Source organism: Homarus americanus, unplaced genomic scaffold, assembly GCF_018991925.1.
Source record: "Homarus americanus isolate GMGI-L3 unplaced genomic scaffold, GMGI_Hamer_2.0 scaffold7626, whole genome shotgun sequence".
NCBI classification, from domain to species: domain Eukaryota; kingdom Metazoa; phylum Arthropoda; class Malacostraca; order Decapoda; family Nephropidae; genus Homarus; species Homarus americanus.
The window spans coordinates 19748188-19770286 of NW_024718273.1; the positions used below are offsets into that span (position 1 = coordinate 19748188).

Below are 22099 nucleotides of genomic sequence, written 5' to 3' on the forward strand. Positions count from 1 at the left end.
CCAGAACCTGTTCAGTACTTGCTAACAGTGTGTAAAATAGATGTGACCAAGAGGCTAAGACTTATAGACAGATCAGTTGTGAAGAAGATAAGGTAAATATATATATATATATACTGTACAGGTATACAGTATATTTAAACTGCGCGGTAAAATAAAACATCTTATGGATAGTACCTAAAAGAGGAAAAAGTATTGACAGAATTGAGGTAAAATCATCTTAAACTTAATAAAATAAATATTAATAGCAATTTTATATTTTTTTACATTCAAATTATATATAAAGTAAAAACTATGAAAGAGGTGTAGCCAGAGGCCGTGAGTCAGCTGCTGCCAGACGAGTTAACATGGCGGCTCTCAGTGCTCCTGTCCGTGTCTCCCCACTTATTAAGGTAAAACAACGGCTATAGTGCGAGTAATATCCTTTGTAGTTAATTTAATTTTGTCAGATATTGAATTTGTTGGGCCTGTATGATATAATGATGTGTTTTATTGGCTGTAGTGTTAGTATAAGAGGAGCCGGTGAGGCAGCTCTTGGCATCCTCAGTTTGTATAATAAATTAATATAATATTGGTGGAGTCTTTGGCTGACTGACACCTTGGTATTGGATGAAGTATAAGGAGAAGTGGCTGAGCTTATTGATGAATGTTTCTCTAGGGATATTTCTTTTTTTGTGTTGATTTATATAATGTAAGTCCGTGTTAGGTGTAGGTTATGTTTTGTTGCTGTAGAAGATGTAAGACTTTTTTACCCCATTAAAATGCCAGAAGGTGGACGAAGAAAATGTATTTATTATTTCGATAACTCTGTACTGACCCTGTGAACACCTCCGCCTAACCACTGTGTGTTGGTTCCTCTAGAAGGGTTTGGTAATTTTTATAACAGCTCTAAAGTCATAGTGTTTCTTTGTATTTTTTTGATCACCTGAAGAAGCTCTACCCCAGCCTATTTCACCTAAAGATTAGTCACCCTAACACTAACCTAACCTATCCTAACACTAACCTTATTTCATCCCCCGAATAGTGTTAGGGTAATTAATCTTTAGGTAAAATAAGCTAAGGTGGTGATTCTTCAGGTGATCTGATATAGGTTAGGTTAAGCTAAGTTAGAGTTATTACTTCACGACGCTTGACTTCTGAGGAGGAGGAACATCGGGAAAATTCTGTAGAATAAAATTTTAACGCATTTTAAATATTAATACAATTGTAGAGGAATTGTACATTTTCCAAGTTTGTTTTTCCAATGTGTTTAAGAGTACAGTATTAATGGTCTGATAATTGATATTCATTCAATTTCACCAAGGACAGCTGACAGACCCATGAGAAGCTTATGCCAACATTCTGGTGCTCCCAGGCGGTCAATCCTCCAAGTAGCTACAGTATTAACCAGACCCAACATTGCTTAACACATGTTTACTAGATTCCAAATTATTATTCCACTATTTATATGTACTGTAAAAGAAATACAAAATATAATTTAGTAGGCAACTCAAAAATTATGAAATTACTGGTATCTTTTATTACAGTTTGGTCGATGGGCTGCCCTCTTGACTGGTGTCCTGTATGGACGAAGCCACTTTAAGTCTCTAAGTGCAAAGGAGGTAATAATTAGAGAAGAAGAAGGCAAGCAGGCTGTTGTCAGAAATGTTCAACTTGCGGAGGAAAAGGCTAAGTTTACACGAGGTAAGTTCAATTATGAGCAGATTTCCTTCATTCAGTGGTAAAGATTAATACTGACACATAATTAACACTTATTTTCTAGCAAACATAACTTTTGTAGGTAGTGTATCTTATGTTTGAGGAATATGATTTATGAGTGATCTGTTTTCTTAACATATTGAAGAATACAAAGATCACTATTTGGGGGCATGAGGATGGGTTAGGTTAGGTTAGGGTGGTTAATCTTTTGGTGAATTAAGCTGGGGTGGAGATTCTTTAGGTGATCCATCATATTTTGAGTTTTAGTTGTATAATATAGCTCTGAGTTATGATCTGACTTACAACACTGCACTTATAAAGCTCTTATAAAATTAGGACCTGATTCAAGTTAAACTGATGTCAAAGATTAAAACATGAAAAATTAGCAGAAAAGAAGTGAGGAAGTGCAAGAAGTGGTACTGGTGCAAAGTGTACAAGAAAGTGTATTAGATGGAAGTGATAAATTGTAGGTATTAAAGTGTTTTAACAAAGATGTGAGGTCAGTGGATAGTAAACAGGTATTGGGAACAGCAGAATCCAGTTCAAACAATTCACATTAAGACTGACAATTAATTTAGGCACTATCTTCGTCAGAGTAAACATACTGTATTGTACACTTTCTTCTCCTTTTTCTTTTTTCTATTTTGTCCTCATTTCTTCTCTTTCTCTCCTCTCTCCCTTCAAATACTTTACATTAGAGAGTTCACGGGACAACATCAACAGTGCGGCAAGACAAACATGAGGGTGTGGTCAGTAAGAAGTACAAGATAATCATACTGTTACATAATATAATGACTATCAAACAAGAGATTGAGCAAATTTAATAATAGATGCTCAAATGATAAATCCATACAAGGAATTTTGGATTGAAGTAGTAGAGAATACATGTAGTAAGTACAGTACATATTGATATCAAGTAAAAATGTACAGGAAGTGTATGTTACTCAAAAGCAAGAACAATCAAATAATGTACTGTAGATGGATGCATCAGACTACAGATGAAAAAAGGAAACACTGAAGTTGTTGTGGTTTCATAATAAGGGAAGGCAGGAAAAGACACTTAGCAGTACTGACCCTTAAAGTAAGACTTATGCTTGAACTAAAAGATAATTATTATCACTTCAATAGTTTATTTTGGGTTGAAAAGGGTGAGTGAAATGGAAGTTAAGAAGAAAACATAATTTATCCTCTACAGCAGCAATTCATAACTTTTTTCTTTTGTTATGGCAGTGATGATAATCTAGGTGACCCATGTCTTAATTTCACTTGGAAAAAAAAATTCATTAGACAATGGTAAAATAAATTTGGGTTACTTGAATACTGTATACGTACCTGTATTAATAAATTTGGGTCACAACCCTGGGTTGGGTTAGAACCACTGCTGTAAAGAATGTTCTGCACCACTAGTGAGAGAGCTGCGTAGAATCAGAAGACTTGCTTCTTTACATGTTCTGCTCTGTTACCTTTTACTGGAAGTCAAATACACTCCAGCCATAGTTTCAACTGGCTCACCTCGCAAGCGAGAGGACCCGGGTTCGATCACTGGTGAGGGTGAAATTATGGGCAAGCTTATTAATGCCCATTTGCCTGTTTACCCAGCAGTAATTGGGAACCTTGATGTTAATGGATTTGCAGATTGTGATTCAGGATATTGGTTAGCCAGTGCAGTTGGCGAGTTGTCCGGTCTTCTCGGACTATTCCTTGACACTGGATCATGCAACTTGTTAACTCAGGGTGTGGTTGTTGTGTTGGTAACAGCTACTACACCTTAAACAAATTCACAACTTGGTGGCTCTGGGCTTGCCATCCTCGTACACGAGGGGCAACCATTATTTATTACTTATGTATGTTGGGGAACATCAGGGTGTAGAAATTTTTGCCCAGATACATCATCTTCAGTTAAAGTAATGGCAAATGAATGAGATGCCATTCCAGCCATTCTGAGGGTAATAGGTAAATGGCACTGTTTGTCCTCCATGTCTGCTACCACGTGGTTGTCCAGAAGCTCCGCCCACATCTGTGATGAACTGTGTTAAAGTCAAGTTGCTCTTGTTTGTGCTTTTTTTTTTTTTTTTTCTTAATTTGTGTTTATTTCCCCACAGGTGAGATGATCTACTTGGCAGAACAGGCTGGGGTCAAAGTTCCACCAAACTTCTAACTGGGTAGTACAGTATTCATTCAGAAACCCTAGTTTTTTCTTTTTTCATTGTTGTTCTACAAATGTATAGAACTATAATCCAATGGCAAAATATGTATAAAGTGTAACTTTAATAAATAAATTATAATCTATGTATTTTGTGACTTAATATTGATCTCATTAAAGGGGGTTGGTCATCACTGAGAAGAACAGTGCTGTACAGTTACATAAATTTGGCACACGCTTTCATCTTTGCTTTACACACCATTGATATGTTGAATGATATTGAAATGATCCATTTAGCCAGAAAAATAGAGATACTGTACAGTACAGAATGGACAATAATACAGTAACAATATTGACATGGCTGAGCCAATTGAGTGCCTGAGCTCTTAGTTTCACCTGATATATACTGTACATTTATCATCTGGATTACTACATGTAACATGGTTTTAATAAATACAGTACACATAAGAGTGTTACCACAATTATCTTTTTTTTTATTATTATTATAAGTACAGTGTATATACATTTTTACAGTAGAGTTGATATCTGATATGTTGGTGGAAGTGGTACAACATGGGTCATGTTGGGGTGAAACAAAGGGACACAAGATCATGTCTTGACTGTAACATATATTATTATTGAACAAGGTCATCATAGGTTTTTCATTGCTTTATTGCTGACGAGAGTGATACCAGATACCGCACTGTTTATTGATCTTACTGTGAATGGCTTGTATGTGGTTTCTCGAGTTAAGTTAGCGAAACATTTTCTTAGTCATGGATTTTGGCACTGATACTTCTGTGTTGTGGCCAGATACAGTACTTTTAAATGTTGATTTTCCAATGAACTGAATATACCTGTAGGGGAAAGTATTAATGAGGTTTTTTTGTAATCTTTCAAGATACAGTAAACTTCCTCTAATTAGGACTAATGGGGGGGGGGGTCGGGTTTGGCCAAAATTATGGGTCTATTGTCTATATTGCAAGGTGGAAAATTTCAAAGTGGTGTGGGGTTTCCGACTCAAGCTACCTGAGAACACTGAATGTACTGTAACCTTTAGTGTAGACTTAACACCCTCAGTGTTTTTATGCAGTATGCCATTTGAAAATTTTTTTTAGCCACCAAGTTTTAACATTATGGAAAAAAGTGTTTTTTCCCTCAGTCATATGATCACAGCAGCTTCGTGCTGGCTCACAGTACAGCTGCACTCAGCGAGCCATCCATCAGCTGGTGTTGCTGGGCGTTCCCATCTGTCTGGCAGATGAGTGTGCTGTCTCGGCTATCACACTCCACTCTTTTCAAGCCAAAATACCTCAATTTGATGGCCTGTATCATAATTTTTTTGTTTATAATATACATACAGTATATATACCCATATACAGGGTATATATAAATAAATTTGTATTCTCGACATTTAGTATGCGGACAGCGGGCAGTTCCAATATGGTCTACTCACCTGTACTGGATGTGTCCATGACTTGTTACTGGTGAACTCAATGTGACTGTCAAGACACTTAGTAGTGGTGGTGACGGGAGTGTGGTGTACAATACTCGCAGTAGTGTTTTCACTGCTAATTTCATTAACTATATGTACTGTACTGTACTGTACACTTCATGGTGACAAAAGACAAACTGATAAACACTAGTCAGTCCTAAATTTCTTGATATTAATATGTGCCGTACGGGACATGCATTCATTAGCTGGCCCGCACAAGTTTTATTTATTTTGAATGATAAATGGTATGTACAATTCTAATATTCATTCCAAATTGTAATAAAATATTTATTAAAATTTAAATTACAACTGGAGAAAATGCAAATCAAATGAAATACAGTGGTCCCTCAATTAACGAAATTTCGGTTAATGAATTCGTTCCCATAAGGATTTTCAGTTCCACTAATGAGCACAACTTCGATTTAACGACAGCCTTACGAGAAACATGCTTTGTTGTGAGCATCAGCTGATGGGCTAGTCCGCCAATACAGTAGTCTATGTGATATCTAGTTGTTGCCACCAGTTCATCATAATTACATTTACTATACATTACTAAAAGAATTCTACCACTGGCTGATGTATCATCTTCTCAAAGTTGATGACTGAGATATCAGGCAAAATAGTATAGGGTAATTACCATCATAGTGATACCCGTAGGACCGCATGGATTTTCCGGTCAGAGTAAGGGTGGTGATCTGCATACAAATACAGTGGTCCCTCGGTTAACGAATTACTTTCCATAAGAATATTCGATTCGGTTAACAAAATTCTTACGAAAATGTTTCGACATGCTTTGGCTTGCTCACCAGCTGGAAGATTAGTCCGCTAATACAGAAAATGGTTCTAGGGTTTACTGTACATTCATTAAAATTGGAGTAAATATCAAGAAGGTTGTACTATTCAATAATTGTCCAAGTTTTATAGTAATTTTAACTTATTTAACATAAATACAGTACAGGGAACTAGTTTTTGGTGCACCCATCAGCCACTTCACTCACCCACCAAGGCCTTAGTTTGTATCTCTGTTCATTGGAGGAAACATCTTGCTTGCGAGTCTCTTGAACATAAACTGTTTTTACAATACAATTATATTGGTCATTCTGAAATTTATTTAACATATTGACAATATATAGTGTAGTGCAGTGTTGATTTAAAGAAAATAATCTTGAATTACACCTAGAGAACTTAAAATTTTATGGGTGAAATGACGGCATCAAGCCTGGGGTGATTTCTCTTCCATCCCCACTTCTAATTCCCATCATCATCAACCAGGAGCCTTCTACACACCTCAAAGTAAGTGAACTTTACTGCATTTTTTTTTTACTTTGTAATTTTCGGTGAGCTGGAACCAATTACCCAAAATCCCATTGAAACAACGGTTTCGGTTAACAAATGACCTTCTGGAACGAATAACCGAGGGACCACTGTATTACGGAGGAGAACTAGCATGCTCTAGTTTTCTTTGTGGTGGAAAAATTTATCACAAAGAGAGTGGGGAGGATGGCTGAGTAAGAACCTTGACTGTCATCAGTGAAGATGTTAAACACCAAATTATTTTACAAGTTTATGCACAAAAAGTGTGTACAGTAGTTTATTGTATTATTTCACAACAAAAGACAGACCTTAAACTTAACACAGTGACCCAAATTTTCCAACATGGAAGTCATAGACTATACTTGCAGAGAATATTGATCATTACTGGTAGACATTATTCAGAATATTGTGAATACAAAGTCTGGAGGCTAGCTTGTTGCCTTAATGTAGAACTAGCACTAAAATGCATCCTTTATATTCTGAAAAAAACAAACAAAACAAAAACAGGTCACAGTAGTCAAGTTATGAGAGAGGTGACTAGTGTTTATTACATGATCAAACCTATGACGTCTAGCATGCTAAAATAGTGCACAGTAGAACCAAAGTTTGGCATAAAACATGACAAGACAAGACCTGTAATGCCCCAAAATAGGTCAGTGACCTTATATTCAGAGAGCTGAATTATTAGGAACTATTGTTATTCAAGTATGACAAACCTGAAAGGTTGACGTTCATTAAGTACAACACCAGAGGTAAAGCACAAGTTTTTCTACACTTGGTGCTGGTGGAAAAACATGTGTAAATAAGGGGCATCAACTGCTGTCTGCAGAGGGCACAGATCTGGTGAATGATAATGAATGAGTTGAAGAGTGTGTACAGTACAAGGAGAAAGTTAATAATAAAGCACAATGATGAAAATAAATTAGCAGAAGAAAAAACGAATGTTAGTTTCAAAGAGAAAAATAGAAGTGATGTTTCAGACACTTGGCTGAGCCAATTGGTATCAGTGGCTGCAATAAAAGAACAAATTATTTGTCTTTAATACCAATGCAGCATTTCATACCATAAGTAAACTTCAAGAAAAGCTACTCTTTTTTTTTTTATTACTACAGAGCCTTAAGGAAGTGGTGCTACCTCTCCTATGTACCTTAATTACTGTATCTCAAATTTGAAAGTGAATCATAAGTAAGTGGAGTTTTAATTGCTCCATTGTTTTAAAAGTTAAGGAAAAAAGTAGACAGATCACCTCAAGGAGTAGTAATCTGCCTTGTTAGCTAAGAGGTACTGGAAGCCTACATATAATGCCCAGTTCCCACTCTTGTAAAAGAGGGTTGGGGATAGGAAGGGCATCCAGCGTGGATAATGGTTATGATTATTATGATGGTGATGATGATGATAACATTAAGTGATCACTTGAATTTCCCACCAAGGGCCACTAGTGTTGATGCTACCTTCACCACATAGACAGATAACATGTTTTCTTGGGAAAGCTTAAACTGTCATATTTTGTGGACACTGCACAGTAATGTTAACTCTTATATCAATAATTTATAAATTCATAATATAGAGTATGAGAAAAAAATGGGTTTGGGTTTAAATTAAGGTTTGATTTTTCAGTCAAAACAAAAGTTAATAAATTTTTCCCTTATGAAGTTAAATGTACGAGTTTATGATTTTAAAAGTTACTGATCTATTTTCAATGCTTCCTCATTAAGTTATGAAGGACACCTATACTGTACTGTACATGCAGTATTTTTGTTCAATCTTACGTTACAATTTTTATTATAGCCATTTGACTGGTGTATTATCACATTGTTAGTCCGGTGTGTGGCTTATTATTACCATTATGGATGTTATGCTGGACCATCTGTCTGATTAGCATTCCCATACATATATGTATAAAGAAAATGTACCTACCACACCCTCAGAAAGTAAGGAGAGTACTGTGTGCTGTGTCAGAGTAAAGATATAGGTCCCAAATGATGCTGTGAAGGGTTTAATCATAAGTAATTACAGTACTGTGTGCATTTGAATGAAATAATATTCTAAGCTCATTCCTTAAAACACAAATGAAAGTCTAAAGTGGCCTAATCCTCATCCAGACATCGATTTACGTGTTCTTCTAGAGGACGGTACTGAGTGAAGGATTTATTGCACTTAGGGCAATAGAAGAGGTTTTCATCCAACTCCTCCTCCTTCTTCTCTTCTTCCTGTGAAAAAATAAATAAGGTCTTAGCCCGAGACTATTTTGTGTAGCGGAGGAAAATGAAGATGATTCTCGCACAGACGCTGATTGATACCAACAAGAAATGCCAATATATTTTTAAGTACTGTATGGGCTATATTATGTGTAAATAATATAAAACTTCTCACTACAGTACAGTGCTGTACAAGCAAACATGAATTGCCGTTCGGCAATGTATCAATTTTTAAGACTGTACAGTAGTCCTTCACCAACTGCAGATTTTGGGTATCCATGGTTTTTACTCTGTACACTATTTCACCAACCACGGCATTGAATATTTTAGTGTCCACGGTTTAGCACGGCATCATTTTCCGTCTGTGTTGCGATGTATTCATCCACGCAGCTTCCCGCCACGCTCTCTCAGTGTTGTGTTCTCGTAACGAGCAGACATATTTTACTGCTCAGTACACTGAATATTTATTAAGTATTTTCTCCAGTAATAACATAGATTTTGCCTTTAACTATGGCCCCTGATAAAGGTGAGAAGAGGGTAAGGAACACAATGACTAGAAAAGAAGGTTGAAGTGCTCGATAGACTAGCGCGTGGCATCAGTGAGAAAACAAATCCTTGATACATACGTTTTCGCCCCCCGGGCCCTGATGTGGGTCGGTGACCTGTGTCCGGGTGGGCTAATACCGGTAAAGAAAAAAAAAAGTGTTGCTGATGGCACATGGAAAAATTGCAAAAGAGAGTGGGCCTGTGTCCCCCCCCGCCCCTTCCTTATAACAACCACCTCTCCCTCCACATCATCCTCATCCACCATGGTCCTCAATGAAGGTAAATACCCCATTTACTGTAAAATTTATATTACTATTTAATTTATATTACTCTACCATGATTTTATATGTATTTGAGACAAAATTAATGAAATGTACAATGCAGGTATTGTTTTGCAAAAGAACAGGCAACTTAGTTGGGCTTTAGCAAGAGTTATCGGCAGCCATGGAACCTAACCTCGTATTTCCCATTAGTCTTACCAAATGTGGATTTACCAACCACGGGGTTTTCCAGGAGCCTAACCCCTGCAGTTGGCGAGGGACTACTGTATGTATGTACCGGTATATTTCTATGAGTTTACTATCTTTAGCTAAACAAATTCATAACTTTACAGAGCTGGGAGGGTTTATTGTACTATTTGAGTGTTTCCAACATCTTGAGATGTGACTGACTACTCCTCAAAGTTAGATTATGTGTTTATTGTATGGAATCTTTTTGTAAACCGGAGAGTGTCTGTACTTAGAATAAAGAGTGGAGCACGCCAACACAAATATGCCTACCCCACATAAAGACACAATTTAAGACCTTTTTGTCAGATGAGTTGGAAAGTTTTTCCCACAATGCCTCTGGAGTAAGTGCAAGATAAGCTCCACCAGAGGTAGCCCCTGCTGCTGCTGCTGCCGGCTCTTCTGAAGCAGCTCTGGAACCTCGTCCTTGACTGGAATATTACAAAGTGGAATTTTTTATTGTGTGAATTTTACCAAGAAAGAAGAAGTCCTGAAATTTCAAATTATGAGTGGGCCTGGAGTGACTCACAGAAAGTACTCAATATGTCTAGGGAATCAGGACCCGAGTACCCCTGATGCTGATGGCTGGATTTCATCTTATAGTTAGTGTACCTCCCTGTTGAAACAGTCACCCACAGTAAGGGAAAGGGGAACCAAGACTAATAAAAGTACCGGACTACCGCCCTGCTATGGGGCTGGTGTAACCCATTAATGTTATGGATATGATCAACACCTGTCTGATCACCCTGCATCTAAGTAGAGAAAGGCTGGTACACTATTCTTGGGAGGGGGACCTGGACCTACTTCATTTATGTGAGGGTAACAAACATGTAGGGTACTGTACATATGAAACGAGAATAAATAGTCAGTCAAATATTGTATCCAAGTGAGGGATTCTAAAACAGTGGAGGTGAATTAGAAGATGGATGATTCATGAGATAAACTGTAGTAGTTATGCTTGTGTGGTGATGTGATGTTATGGAGGTCATGATAAATTATATGAGTTTGTGATGTAGTAAAGGCAGTGCTTCTGGAGCCTAATACAATATAATCTTTTAAACAGATTCAAAATTAAAACATTTAAGATTTTAATCACAATGTTCATTAAAATACTTTAACATTTGTAAATAAAAAAATAATATCAAGAACAAAGAAATCATAATCTACTACAAACCCTTGATTAAGATGTCTTCGCTGGTAAGCCTCCAGTTCGTCTATGAGCTGTGTGTTTCGAGTCTGGAGGTGACGTAATTCATCTCTCAGTTTCTCTCTGTCAGTAGCTAGAGCTTCTCTTGCTTCACGTTCTGCTCTGAAGTCTCCTTGGTAGACTTCCACCTGGAAATAAGTTGTTGATATAAGAGATGATCTACCACCATCACTACAGGCTGCCCTTCTTTATGTCTAGGTTCACCAGATTTGCACATATATGATGGATGATTTAATACCCAAATTTAATTTATGCTGAGCTAAGGTTTACAGGTACTTGATGTCCAATGTACTTTTCATCTTTCTTGTATTTATCTCTTAAGAAGTGATAAAAAATGGAGAATTATTCTTTTCCATATCATTACTGACACAAGATATCATATATTGTATGTGTGTTTATCTCTAGTAAGTTTGTCAGCAAGTAACTTGATCAAAAACACATGCATGCACCCAGCCACTGAGAAGATGTCAATAAGAAAAAAATAAATAAATGAAACCTTTAAATTTCACCAACCTGAGCTCTGAGTATCGCATTTATCTCCCCCTCACTTGTGCGTTCTGTCAGAGTGGCCTTTGCCTGACCAAGATCTTTCTTAATTTTGGACAGTTCATCATTCTTGGCAGCTAACAACTCCTCATAAGACATGAGTTTGGCTGTTGTTTCATCATACTTCTCACTAATAGACTTTATCTGAAAAATGCAAAATTTTAATACTTTCAACCATTTTACCAGTGACTTGATATTCTTTTATTTTGATTGAGGTGACCAAGTAACATGAAACACCTCATAAAAAGTAATTACATGCAATAATAAGTAACAGCTACAAGTACTGTATGTATCACTAAAGGATACAAATTGTAAACCTTGGGACTGTACTAACCTTCACCTGATAATATTGGTCATTGTGTGTGTCCCTTTCAGAGCGATCTTTCACCTCCTGCAGTTCTTTCTTGAGTCGATTTATTTCAGTGTGAGCTCTGGAGACAGCTGTCCTCTCATCACTATTCTTTTGTCTCTCAGCTTCCAGGGCAGCTTCAAGGGTGTCCACCTTAATAACATAACAAGTAAATGTTTACATCTTTGGCATCTACAGTTTACCTGCAACCCTTTTGACTGTACAATGCAAAAATTATTTTCAATATTACTGTGAAATTTGCAGAAGACAATTCTTCCAATAAATAGCAAACAACCTTGACTTTTGACCATCTGACTCAGTGGTAATGACAATTTTGTTCTTCATTCACATCTTTGGCACTATACCCCCAAAATTATTTCATTACAAAACAAAAGCTTGCTCAAGCACTTGGTTTCTCTTACTTCTTCACGGAGCATGGCTGCTTCATCTCGAAGTCGTTTTTTCTCTAAGGCGTCCACTGGATCCTGTAATTGATATTACATACAACTGGATGACTTGGAAGCAAAAATTTAAAATAAATCTGCAGTAAAGTACAGTATTGAAGTATTCTGGCACTACGAGCAAAAAAAGACCCACTGAATTTTTTAGTACAGGTTCCTCTCGATTTACATGTGTTTGCTTTATGCCATTTTTAAATTAAGGCACGCGGTCCAATTACACCTTTTTAATTTATGTGGGCTTATGATTGGAATAATGCAACCCTCAACAAACATAACCACCGGGCAGGCAGCTAAACAGTATTTCGTTGCCAGCGCCGTATGAGAAGCATGAGTGGCGTGAGTGTGCAGCTTCCTGCCTTGCAGTTCTCAATGTATGGATACAGTATAGTCACAGAGTGCTTCAGTATTTTGTGCTGCAGTACAGTTTACCATACTGTACAGTATATTGTATGTGTTTTGCTCCTTGGATCATGCCACCAAAGCATCCATTAAGTTCTCCTGGCACCTGTGGTGCTAAGAAACAACAGCCCGGAGTATTTTATATTTCCTGGTACGTGTACAGTAAGTCCTCGCATCTTGTCGTGGTCAAGTCCTTAAAAAAAACACCACGTTAACGGAATCAATTTTCCCCATAAGAAATAGATAAAATACGTTAGTTGTATTCCCAGCCTCCCTTTGCCCCATAAAATACATTATATATACAGTACATAAATTCAATGGAATTTTTATAGAAAATATATATTATACATCCAAAAAGATAAATAAACTAAATTATTTTGTATTGTACTCACTGATGGTCAGAGGTGGAGCGAGTGTGTGGTGGGTAATGGAGAGGAGGGTGGAGAGTCACTGAGACCTGGAGGGAGGCTCCCCTTCTCACTCTGACTGGGGTTCCCCCTCCATTTTCGTAGCGAGGCTAATGATCTTGCATTGCTTCTTCACAACACTTGCATCACTAACACTTGGTGGGTGCTTGGAAGCCATTTCAAATGGTTACAATACTGTACAGTACAGTATTTATAGCAAAAACACTTAAGCACGCATGTACACTGCGGAAGCCTAACAAAGACTGGGGACGCTCCGCCAGAGAGCGTAGTGCACCAAGATGAGAGAGGGTGATGCGCCATACAAAGTTGTCCGTGTTGGGTGACAACATTATAATGAATCGGTCGGGACGTTGGCAGAATCATGCTTATCTAAAGAGAAGCGACGTTATAATGAAACAACGTTGTCTGGTACAACGATAAATGAGGACTTAATGTATACTGTAAATTTTCTTTGATAAAATATTGGGTACAGTCTTATTAATAAACAAAACCCCTTAATCTCCATTATTAACGTTGTTTGATTTACACGATCATTTTCAAGAGTGTAATTACTGTACGTATTATGTAAATCGAAAGGTTCCTGTAAAAAGGAAATGACATACCAAGACAGACCTCTTCCCTGGAAATACTTTTACCTTCATAAGGGCATCAGGTGCACGGCTCGATGGTGCAGCCTGGGTGAGCACTGCGTCAGCCTTGGCCTGCAAGGTGCGGAAGCGTTCACGGTGAAGAGCGGCTTCCTCTTGAGCTCTCTGGACCTCTGACTCTAAACCTTCAACCTGAGCAATGAGACAGGAAAGTGAATATTCATATATAGTTTATCTGCATTGTTTTAGATTTTAATATCTTCAAAACTTTCTGATAAATCCTAGTGTTAACATCTTTGTTACCTTACACACTCTCATCTGTTCATTTATGAATGTTAACCTACAGAGGTACATTATACAGTATTAGAGTAACCAGGTTATCAGGTTTCATGGAGGTAAAAAGGTGCTCCCAGTTGCTTACTATGTGTACCAGGCACAGCATTCACCCCTTAGTAAATTCATGTAAATTGAAACACATTTCTTCTGAAACTGAAGTCGTCAGATATGGCAGGAAAGATCACTATGTTAGTAATACTGTACTGCTGCTATACTCTGAGGTATGATCAGATGGCACTGTTATATGAGATAGTATCCTAGGTCATTCCACACAAACTATTCATGACAAATCATCACCGACTGATTGGTTAAGGATGGTGATGGTACCTGTGTGCGTGTGTCGTGCAACTCCTGTAAGAGTGTAGCAGACGTGTCTTGCTCTTTTCTTAGCTGATCACGTAACTTCTGAACTGCTGCTTCAGTAGGGAGTCCGCCCTCTGCAATAATATTTATAAATGGAATATGTTCAAGACCAACAAATTATGGCTGTTCTTTAATAATAATAATACAACAAGACCAATATTCTTAAGCTGCAATGTGTCAGGTGAAGGCTTTCATTGACATCTTAAAAATATAAAATGACAATGGATCAAGCAACAACAGTGTGCAGTTCCTAATATGCGATGACCCCAATTAAAGTACTGTACAGTACCCTGTAGAGTACAGACCACATACTGTACAGGCACACTAGAGCTTATGTAACTGGACAGTCTTGTGAGATAAACTGAAAAATATATTCCCCTAGCAAGGATTATATTTGGTTTGAAATACTGTAGTTATACGTGTAAAAATTATACATCAAATACAAACCATAAACAGGACTGGCTTCAAGAGAGCGAGCTTGGGCAGCAGCACCTTCTCTGACCTGACGCAGCTGCTGTCGGAGTTCACTGGCTGTGCTTAAAAGTTCAAATCTCTCTAGCTGCAACCGCTCCTGCTCACTACGAGTTGTTGTCACATCACACTGCATGAATTAAATAATTTTAAAGGATAAAAAGGAAGGAAACTTTCAAAATAAATTGATGAAAATACATAAGATTTTTCCCAGCTGAGCAGTCCACAAAAGGTTTCTTGGGAAGTGATATATTTATCATAATATTTAAAATAACCTCATGAATTCAATTAAAATTCTACACACACAACCCACACTAGTACCTTCACCCAGGACTAACCTAACAAGACTCTTTAAAAGTCATCTACTAAACCTCTCAGGGAGATGACACAGAGGCACATGATTATCCCACCTTAAGAAGTGTAATGTCTCCCTCTAGCCTGGACCTCTGTGCCATCAGCTTCTCCTTTTCCTCTTGTATTTGACGCAGGTTCCTCTCGGCAACCTCCAAACGCGTGTTCAACAACTTTATAGTTTCATCCAGTTCTCGGAAACGTGGCTGAGATTCCTCTGAAGACTGAAACACATAAGATGCATCGTGTCACTATATAAACTTGTACCTTGATGTACTGTACAGATAAATTGTTGACATCTTTCCTTTCTGAACATAAATAACACTTCCACTCACTAAGATATCACATTAATTCATGTCTTTGATTTTATTCCGATCTAGGATATTATTTTGTCCTTGGAGGGTGCAGGTGTGCTAGGAGGGTGCAGGTGTGCTAGGAGGGTGCAGGTGTGCTGGTATGGGACAGGTGTGCTAGCAGGGGACAGGTGTGCTAGCAGGGACAGGTGTGGTAATAGGGGACAGGTGTACTAGGATGGTGCAGGTGTGGTAGCAGGGGACAGGTGTGTTTGAGTGGAGCAGATGAGCTCCTTTCATCAGGTTCACTCTCCCTGAAGGATCCCAGGCCCATCCCTACCTACCAGTCCAATCATTCTCTCCAACACTCAGAAATACAACCATGGAAAAGTCAAATAAACCTCTGGTAGATAACATGATACAAAATATTCAACAACAATAATTACGTATTACTGTAGTTAGATGATATAATACAGTACACACCACACAACAATATGTACAGTGGTCCCTCGGTTAACGAACGCCTTGGTTAACGTATTACCTTCCATAAGAATCTTCAATTCGGTTAACGAACAAAAATTCGATTAACGAAATTCTTACGAAAACATGTCAACATGTTTTGGCTTGCTCATTGGCTGGCAGATTAGTCCGCCATACAGTAATCGGTTCTAGGGCTTACATTCATTTCCATTGGAGTAAATATCAAGAAGGTTGTGCTATTCAATAATTGTCCACTTATTTAACATAACTGCAGTACAGGGAACTAGTTTTTGGTACGCCCATCAGCCACTTCACTCACCCACCAAGGCGTCAGTTTGTGTCTGTTCAGTGGAGGAAACATTTTGCTTGTGGGTCTCTTGAACACAGAGTATTTTTAAATTTTTACAGCACAATAATTGGTCATTCTGAAATTTATTTAACAGATTGACAATATATAGTGCAGTGCAGTGTTGATATAAAGAAAATAATCTTGAATTACACCTAGTGAGCTTAAAATTTTATTGGTGAAATGATGGCATCAAGCATGGGTCCCCTGGAAGGTAATTTCTCCTCCATCCCCATTCCTTCTCTTCTCCTCCACCCCACTTCTAATTCCCATCATCATCATCAACCAAGAACCTTCTACATACACACCTCAAAGTAAGTGTACTTTACTGCATTTTGTTTTTACTTTGTATGTACTTTTCAGTGAGCTGGAACCAATTACCCAATATCCCATTGAAACAATGGATTCAGTTAACGAAATTTTCGGTTAACGAACGACCTTCTGGAACGAATTCTGTTCATTAACCGAGGGAACACTGTATTACTGTAGCTAGATGACATAATACAGTACACACCATACAGCAATAATATGTTTTACTGTAGCTAGATGACATAATACAGTACACACCATACAGCAATACAGTAATATGTTTTAGTCATTGGTCATCTCTTAATAAAATTACCTTAGAACCAGTAAGCTGAGATCTAAGAGAGGCATTTTCTTGCTGGAGTGATGACAGTTGCTGAGAGAACTCATTGATGCGCTGCCGTTGTTGCTGTTGATGTAATTCGTTCTGCTGCCTCCACTTCACCACAAGTCCTAATTGTTGCCGGAGAGCGAGGTTGTTTTGTGTCACTGTTTCTGTGGAGGTTGAGTGTAAAGATTTAAACCTGGACACTCTAGAGTCACTATTAAGAATATTTCAGACATCATTATTCAAGACTTCTCCCAGCAGAGAGATTCTTTTGGATCCTCAAGAAAGAAAGACAGACAGACAGAGAGACAGGCAGGTCATTTTCTAACATACTGTATACAGGTATTAACTATTACAGAAGAGAAAGATCATCTCTAACCAAGAAGATGAAAAGCAAACTACAGGTACAAAAAATGAAAACAAAAGCTAACCCCTTCACTACTGGGATGCCATTTTTAGTATTCTATTTGACTTATGCCAGATGATTTTATTCAGATGCATGTAATAGTGACCTACAGAACCACAGTCCACCCAGTCTTTACAATACTGCACTGTATATAATGAGAGTACAGTGCAGTTGACTACATGACCGTTGTTCCAACCTTTCAGCTCCAGGTTCTCATTGATGACTGCACGAAACTTAGAAATAAGGTCCTCCTGGTTCACAGTTCCTTCAGCTGACATCAGACTTGATAACGATTCCTAAAACAATTGAAAAAAAAACAACTTTATATTCACTTGATCAAATTTCATTATCCTTATATTATAGTGCCGTACAGTTCACTCCAGGACTAAAGTCATCGACAGCCACATGGAACCTACACTAGTGACCTTTGGCGATGAAGAAATGTTTAACTAAATAGGGGTACTTAACTGCATGTGAGTTTTAAAGCATTCTATTACAATTTAGATTTTTAAAGTTATTAAACTTTTTCTTTACATCATATCATTGTTTTAACTTATGATTATCCTCATTGCTGGAGGTCACTAGTGTAGCTGTCCACTAGTTTAGCCCTAGAGTGTACACCAGTATTGTATGACGCTTCAAAACAAATTAATTTACCTGAGAAGTGCACAATAAAGTGTACAATAATGTAGGTACAGTACTGTATATCATGGTTGTATGTTCTGATAGCTGTTGTGATAAAGCCAACTGCATTACTGATGGACCATAATCTTACTGAAGAAACAAGATTGCATTCCAAACTGGCAAAGTCTGCATATTCGAAGAGGTAGCCGCACTTAAATTTATCCCTGTTGAGAATTTAAGCCAATGTCCCCAGTTAACACAATATTCAGTCTATCTCCCCCAGCTATCACTCTGTTCTCAATATAAGGGCAACATGTAATACAATTATGGCATATAAAAAATCTAACCTGTGCTTTTGTACACGAACCAGTTTATTTTTACATAGTATTAGCCGGTGTTCCTACTAATGAGAGGTCATGTAACTGCTGGGCTCACCTGTACTTCAGAGGCAGTGCCATTTGAGGTGCTTGTGAGAGAAGTAGCAGGTAATATAGGAGTCAATGAATCTACACCAGGTGTGGTCACTCCACACAAACCACCCTGACCCATCCTGGGCTCGTCTTGTCGCACCATTACACCTGAAAATTTGAAAGCATGTCCTGAATCATATCAAGGAGACCTTTATCAACTGCACATAAGAATGGACGATTGACCTTGAATATATTTGGGGGGGGGGGGGTTTGTGGAACCTGGAAGCTCTATGAATAATGTACAGAGGGTTTAAAATAACAAACATATTATCTTTTATTACATAGAGCACTAAATACTGTACTGTACCATGATGAAGGAGTACATAGAGCATATGGGAAGTAAACTACTGTATTATCTAACCTAACCAACATACTGTATTGACTGAACTACATAACACTAATACACTGTACAAAAACAATAGATAAAATACAACAGAACCTGGATATGTCCTCTATACCTTCCTTAGCTGACCATAATTTGTTTTATTTTTACAAGGGAAGAGCCAAGAGTCCCTATTATTCCAAATTATAGAAGTTATATTGTAAGAAGTGTGAAGGTAAGAGCAGTGTGAAGTATGAGTACTGTACTAACTCTTAACTCGCAATAGTAAAGAAATGAAAGATTTAATTGTTTATAATAACTTTTGTCCTGTTTTATGTCTTGAACGATTAATGTGATAAATGATAATGTTGTCCTTAACATGTAAGATCACCATCTTTTGAAACACTTTTTTAACCACCCCTCCCTCTCTCTCTCTCTCTCTCTCTCTCTTATTAGTGTTTGTGTGTGTGATCTTGGTGGTGATCCTCTCCAGTCATTGTATCACAACCTAATATTCATCTTACTTTATATGATCACACATACTACAATGCTGTGGTGACTTTAGCTAACAGACCCTGAAGTGTCCAGAGGGGCTCAATAATTAGCTTTTGTAAAATATACTGTATTCCGAGTTGTGATGATTCAGGCTACAACAACTATCCTCTCAGATCATCAGCCAGGAATGGTTTTAGTGTATGAAGGGACTAGCACACTGTAGTGTTTGGGTGTTCTGTGTTGACTGGGATGACTCCACTCAAACAAGGTCTCTAGAGGGCAACTGTTGTTCCAAGTGTCCTTCATTTGAGAGGAGAGAGAAGGGCTGATATATCGTAAAGTATTACTACACCAACCTTGGCTGATATTATACAGGGTTAAGTGAGTACAGTACACAGAACCCTTAAATAAGCAGCCCTGTGATGTGACACAACCATCAGACTTTAGGTCATCAGCCAACCAAATCATCAAGTTAATAAAAGCATTTCTAATTTTAATTTTCTGGATATATTCCCACCAGCATTTTATTTATCAATTTGTTTTCCTGAAATTTCACCATAATCTACTTCCTCAAAAACCTTGGTATTATTTACACACTTTAGTGGTACGGTAATGATTCCAGGAAACTGAACAATACAGTACAGTACTGTACAGTCACCCAAAAAAGTCCTGTCGCCTTTCACCCTGAACTATGAACCCCGAGATTCAGACTCTTGAATCCGAAGCATTTATGGACAGAATAAATTATCAGTGTCTACTGCTTCTGGTTCATGAGTCTGAATCTCGGGGTTTGTGGTTCAGGATGAGAGGCGACAAGACTTTTTTGGGTGACTGTACCATACCTTTATTTCATGGTCATTGGCCATTAAGCCTCAATATGCTTTAGAACAAATACATAACAATCCAACTGTTTGTAACACTTACCAACACCAGTTCACTACAGTAATAATGCATTAAACAAATACCTGTTAACACTGTACATCATATTACAGTATTGTAAGAAACAGATATTGTACAATAAATAATAAATAAATAAATACTCTACTTACTATCACAGTCATTCAAGCTGGCTGTGGAGTAAAGAATATTTATATGACTCTTATATTATGAATAAAACAACAACTCACAAATGTTCACATACTGTACGCACATTACTGGGTAACTCTTAGTCTTAGTGGTTCACAGCCCGAATAACGCTTGTACGACCATCATTTGACTTAATTGCGGCTACATTTGGGTAATTACTCGCTCCGTCGGTACATGCACGCGATCTATTAACTCAGATTAAAGTAAGTTTTCCAATTTTTTGTGACTTTCTGACACCAAATACTAGTCGAGAAGTGATTGGCAGTCCGATTTATTCATCTAGGACCATTATTGGACTTCATTCCGGCTACATTTGGGTAATTAGTCGGACCCCTGTCACTGGGTAAGGTTAGATTTCATGAGTGGACCATCAGATAAAGATTTATTTTCATTGGGTTAGATTAGGTTGACCTGCCCCTTCCCCTTAACCCAGTGAAATTTTGCCCCTTTATTCCCAATTTGACAACTGTATCTAATTTTTTTCCTATATCTATGTAATATTTCTTGATAAAATCACACGGGGAAAAGGAACTATGTAATATTGTTGAGGTAGGAGGCAGCACCATGAAGGGACTCAGGCTATTACAAGTAGGGACTGAAACTGTTGGTAAGAAATATACCACAGTCTTAAATCATTCATATATCAATTGTTTCCACTATATTGTTTACTACATGACCATAACCATCAATTATTAATATATTACCTGAACGCTGGGCCTCCTTCCTTGTTTACCTCCCCGTTTTCTGTTCAGGTGAATTTCTCTGATGAAACTAAACTGAAATATCTTCCTCACCAGGATCAGTTGTGCAATTTTATCTGAGAAAACTAATAAAACCATATATATTTCAACTACTACTATAGATTACAAGAAAAAATATGTTTTATTAATTTCATGACTGTTGTATCTGACGGCTGTTGGGCATTAAGGGCTGTGGTGTTTTAGAGGTACTTTACAATACGTCTCCCTCGGTCAAGTGTTTAAATTATTTTTTTTATGTATACGATAATAAAAACTTATATGTATATTATTAAAGTATTGGAAATGTGAGTTATCCCTGACCTTGGTTGCAGAGAGACGGACAAACACCTGACAGTTCTATTTCTCATTGTTTTTTAGTGTTGATGGACTAGTGTGTTACTAACCTTGTTACACGTTTAAAGACATTAGTTGTTGAAGCACAGTACTACATTATAACGTCAGCGAAAGTGAACATTAGCCGTCACACGCCCACAAATGATTACCCTCCTAGAGGTGAACACTGAACACCAGCTGTCAGTCTGTCACACTAACAGGCAAGTATGCAGTCAAGCAAAAAACACTTTCTCTACAGCTATACCTTTATCCTCTTCACCACTGATCGGTTTGGAAATGTATTTGTTTTCTATAGGACCACTGTAATTAATTTCTTCGGAGATACATTAAATTTTACCATTTGTTAAGTTTCTCGCCGTTTTACCCCGCAATTTCCCTCTTCCATGTCACGTCCACTACAAGTATTTTATGATCGTTGATAGATGAACAAAACTTAAAAATTAATTAAAAAATT

At 37.5% G+C, this 22099-nt stretch overlaps 2 protein-coding genes across 4 annotated transcripts; one reads left to right on the forward strand and one right to left on the reverse strand.

The window, feature by feature from the left end:
* Positions 1-283: 283 nt before the first annotated feature.
* Positions 284-3988, forward strand: LOC121859556 (ATP synthase subunit e, mitochondrial-like). The gene is made up of 3 exons (XM_042356469.1): positions 284-389; positions 1524-1680; positions 3798-3988. Exons 1-3 carry the CDS (start codon positions 345-347, stop codon positions 3851-3853), a joined length of 258 nt encoding a protein of 85 aa, XP_042212403.1. The 5' UTR covers positions 284-344; the 3' UTR covers positions 3854-3988.
* A 2896-nt stretch (positions 3989-6884) lies between these two features.
* LOC121859557 (optineurin-like) lies at positions 6885-21832 on the reverse strand. Of its 3 annotated transcripts, XM_042356472.1 has the most exons (15): positions 21256-21322; positions 20515-20535; positions 18614-18756; positions 17751-17850; positions 17137-17315; positions 15455-15619; positions 15021-15174; positions 14538-14647; positions 13923-14066; positions 12422-12484; positions 11985-12152; positions 11618-11794; positions 11072-11232; positions 10196-10328; positions 6885-8857 (listed from the first exon to the last, which is right to left on the reverse strand). In XM_042356472.1, exons 3-15 carry the CDS (start codon positions 18749-18751, stop codon positions 8735-8737), a joined length of 1815 nt encoding a protein of 604 aa, XP_042212406.1. In that variant the 5' UTR covers positions 18752-18756; positions 20515-20535; positions 21256-21322; the 3' UTR covers positions 6885-8734. The 3 variants fall into 3 exon arrangements, with proteins under 3 accessions (XP_042212406.1, XP_042212407.1, XP_042212404.1); XM_042356473.1 differs by lacking the exons at positions 20515-20535; positions 21256-21322 and adding an exon at positions 21696-21832; XM_042356470.1 differs by lacking the exon at positions 20515-20535 and having other exon boundaries at positions 21256-21383.
* Between the last annotated feature and the right edge of the window lie 267 nt (positions 21833-22099).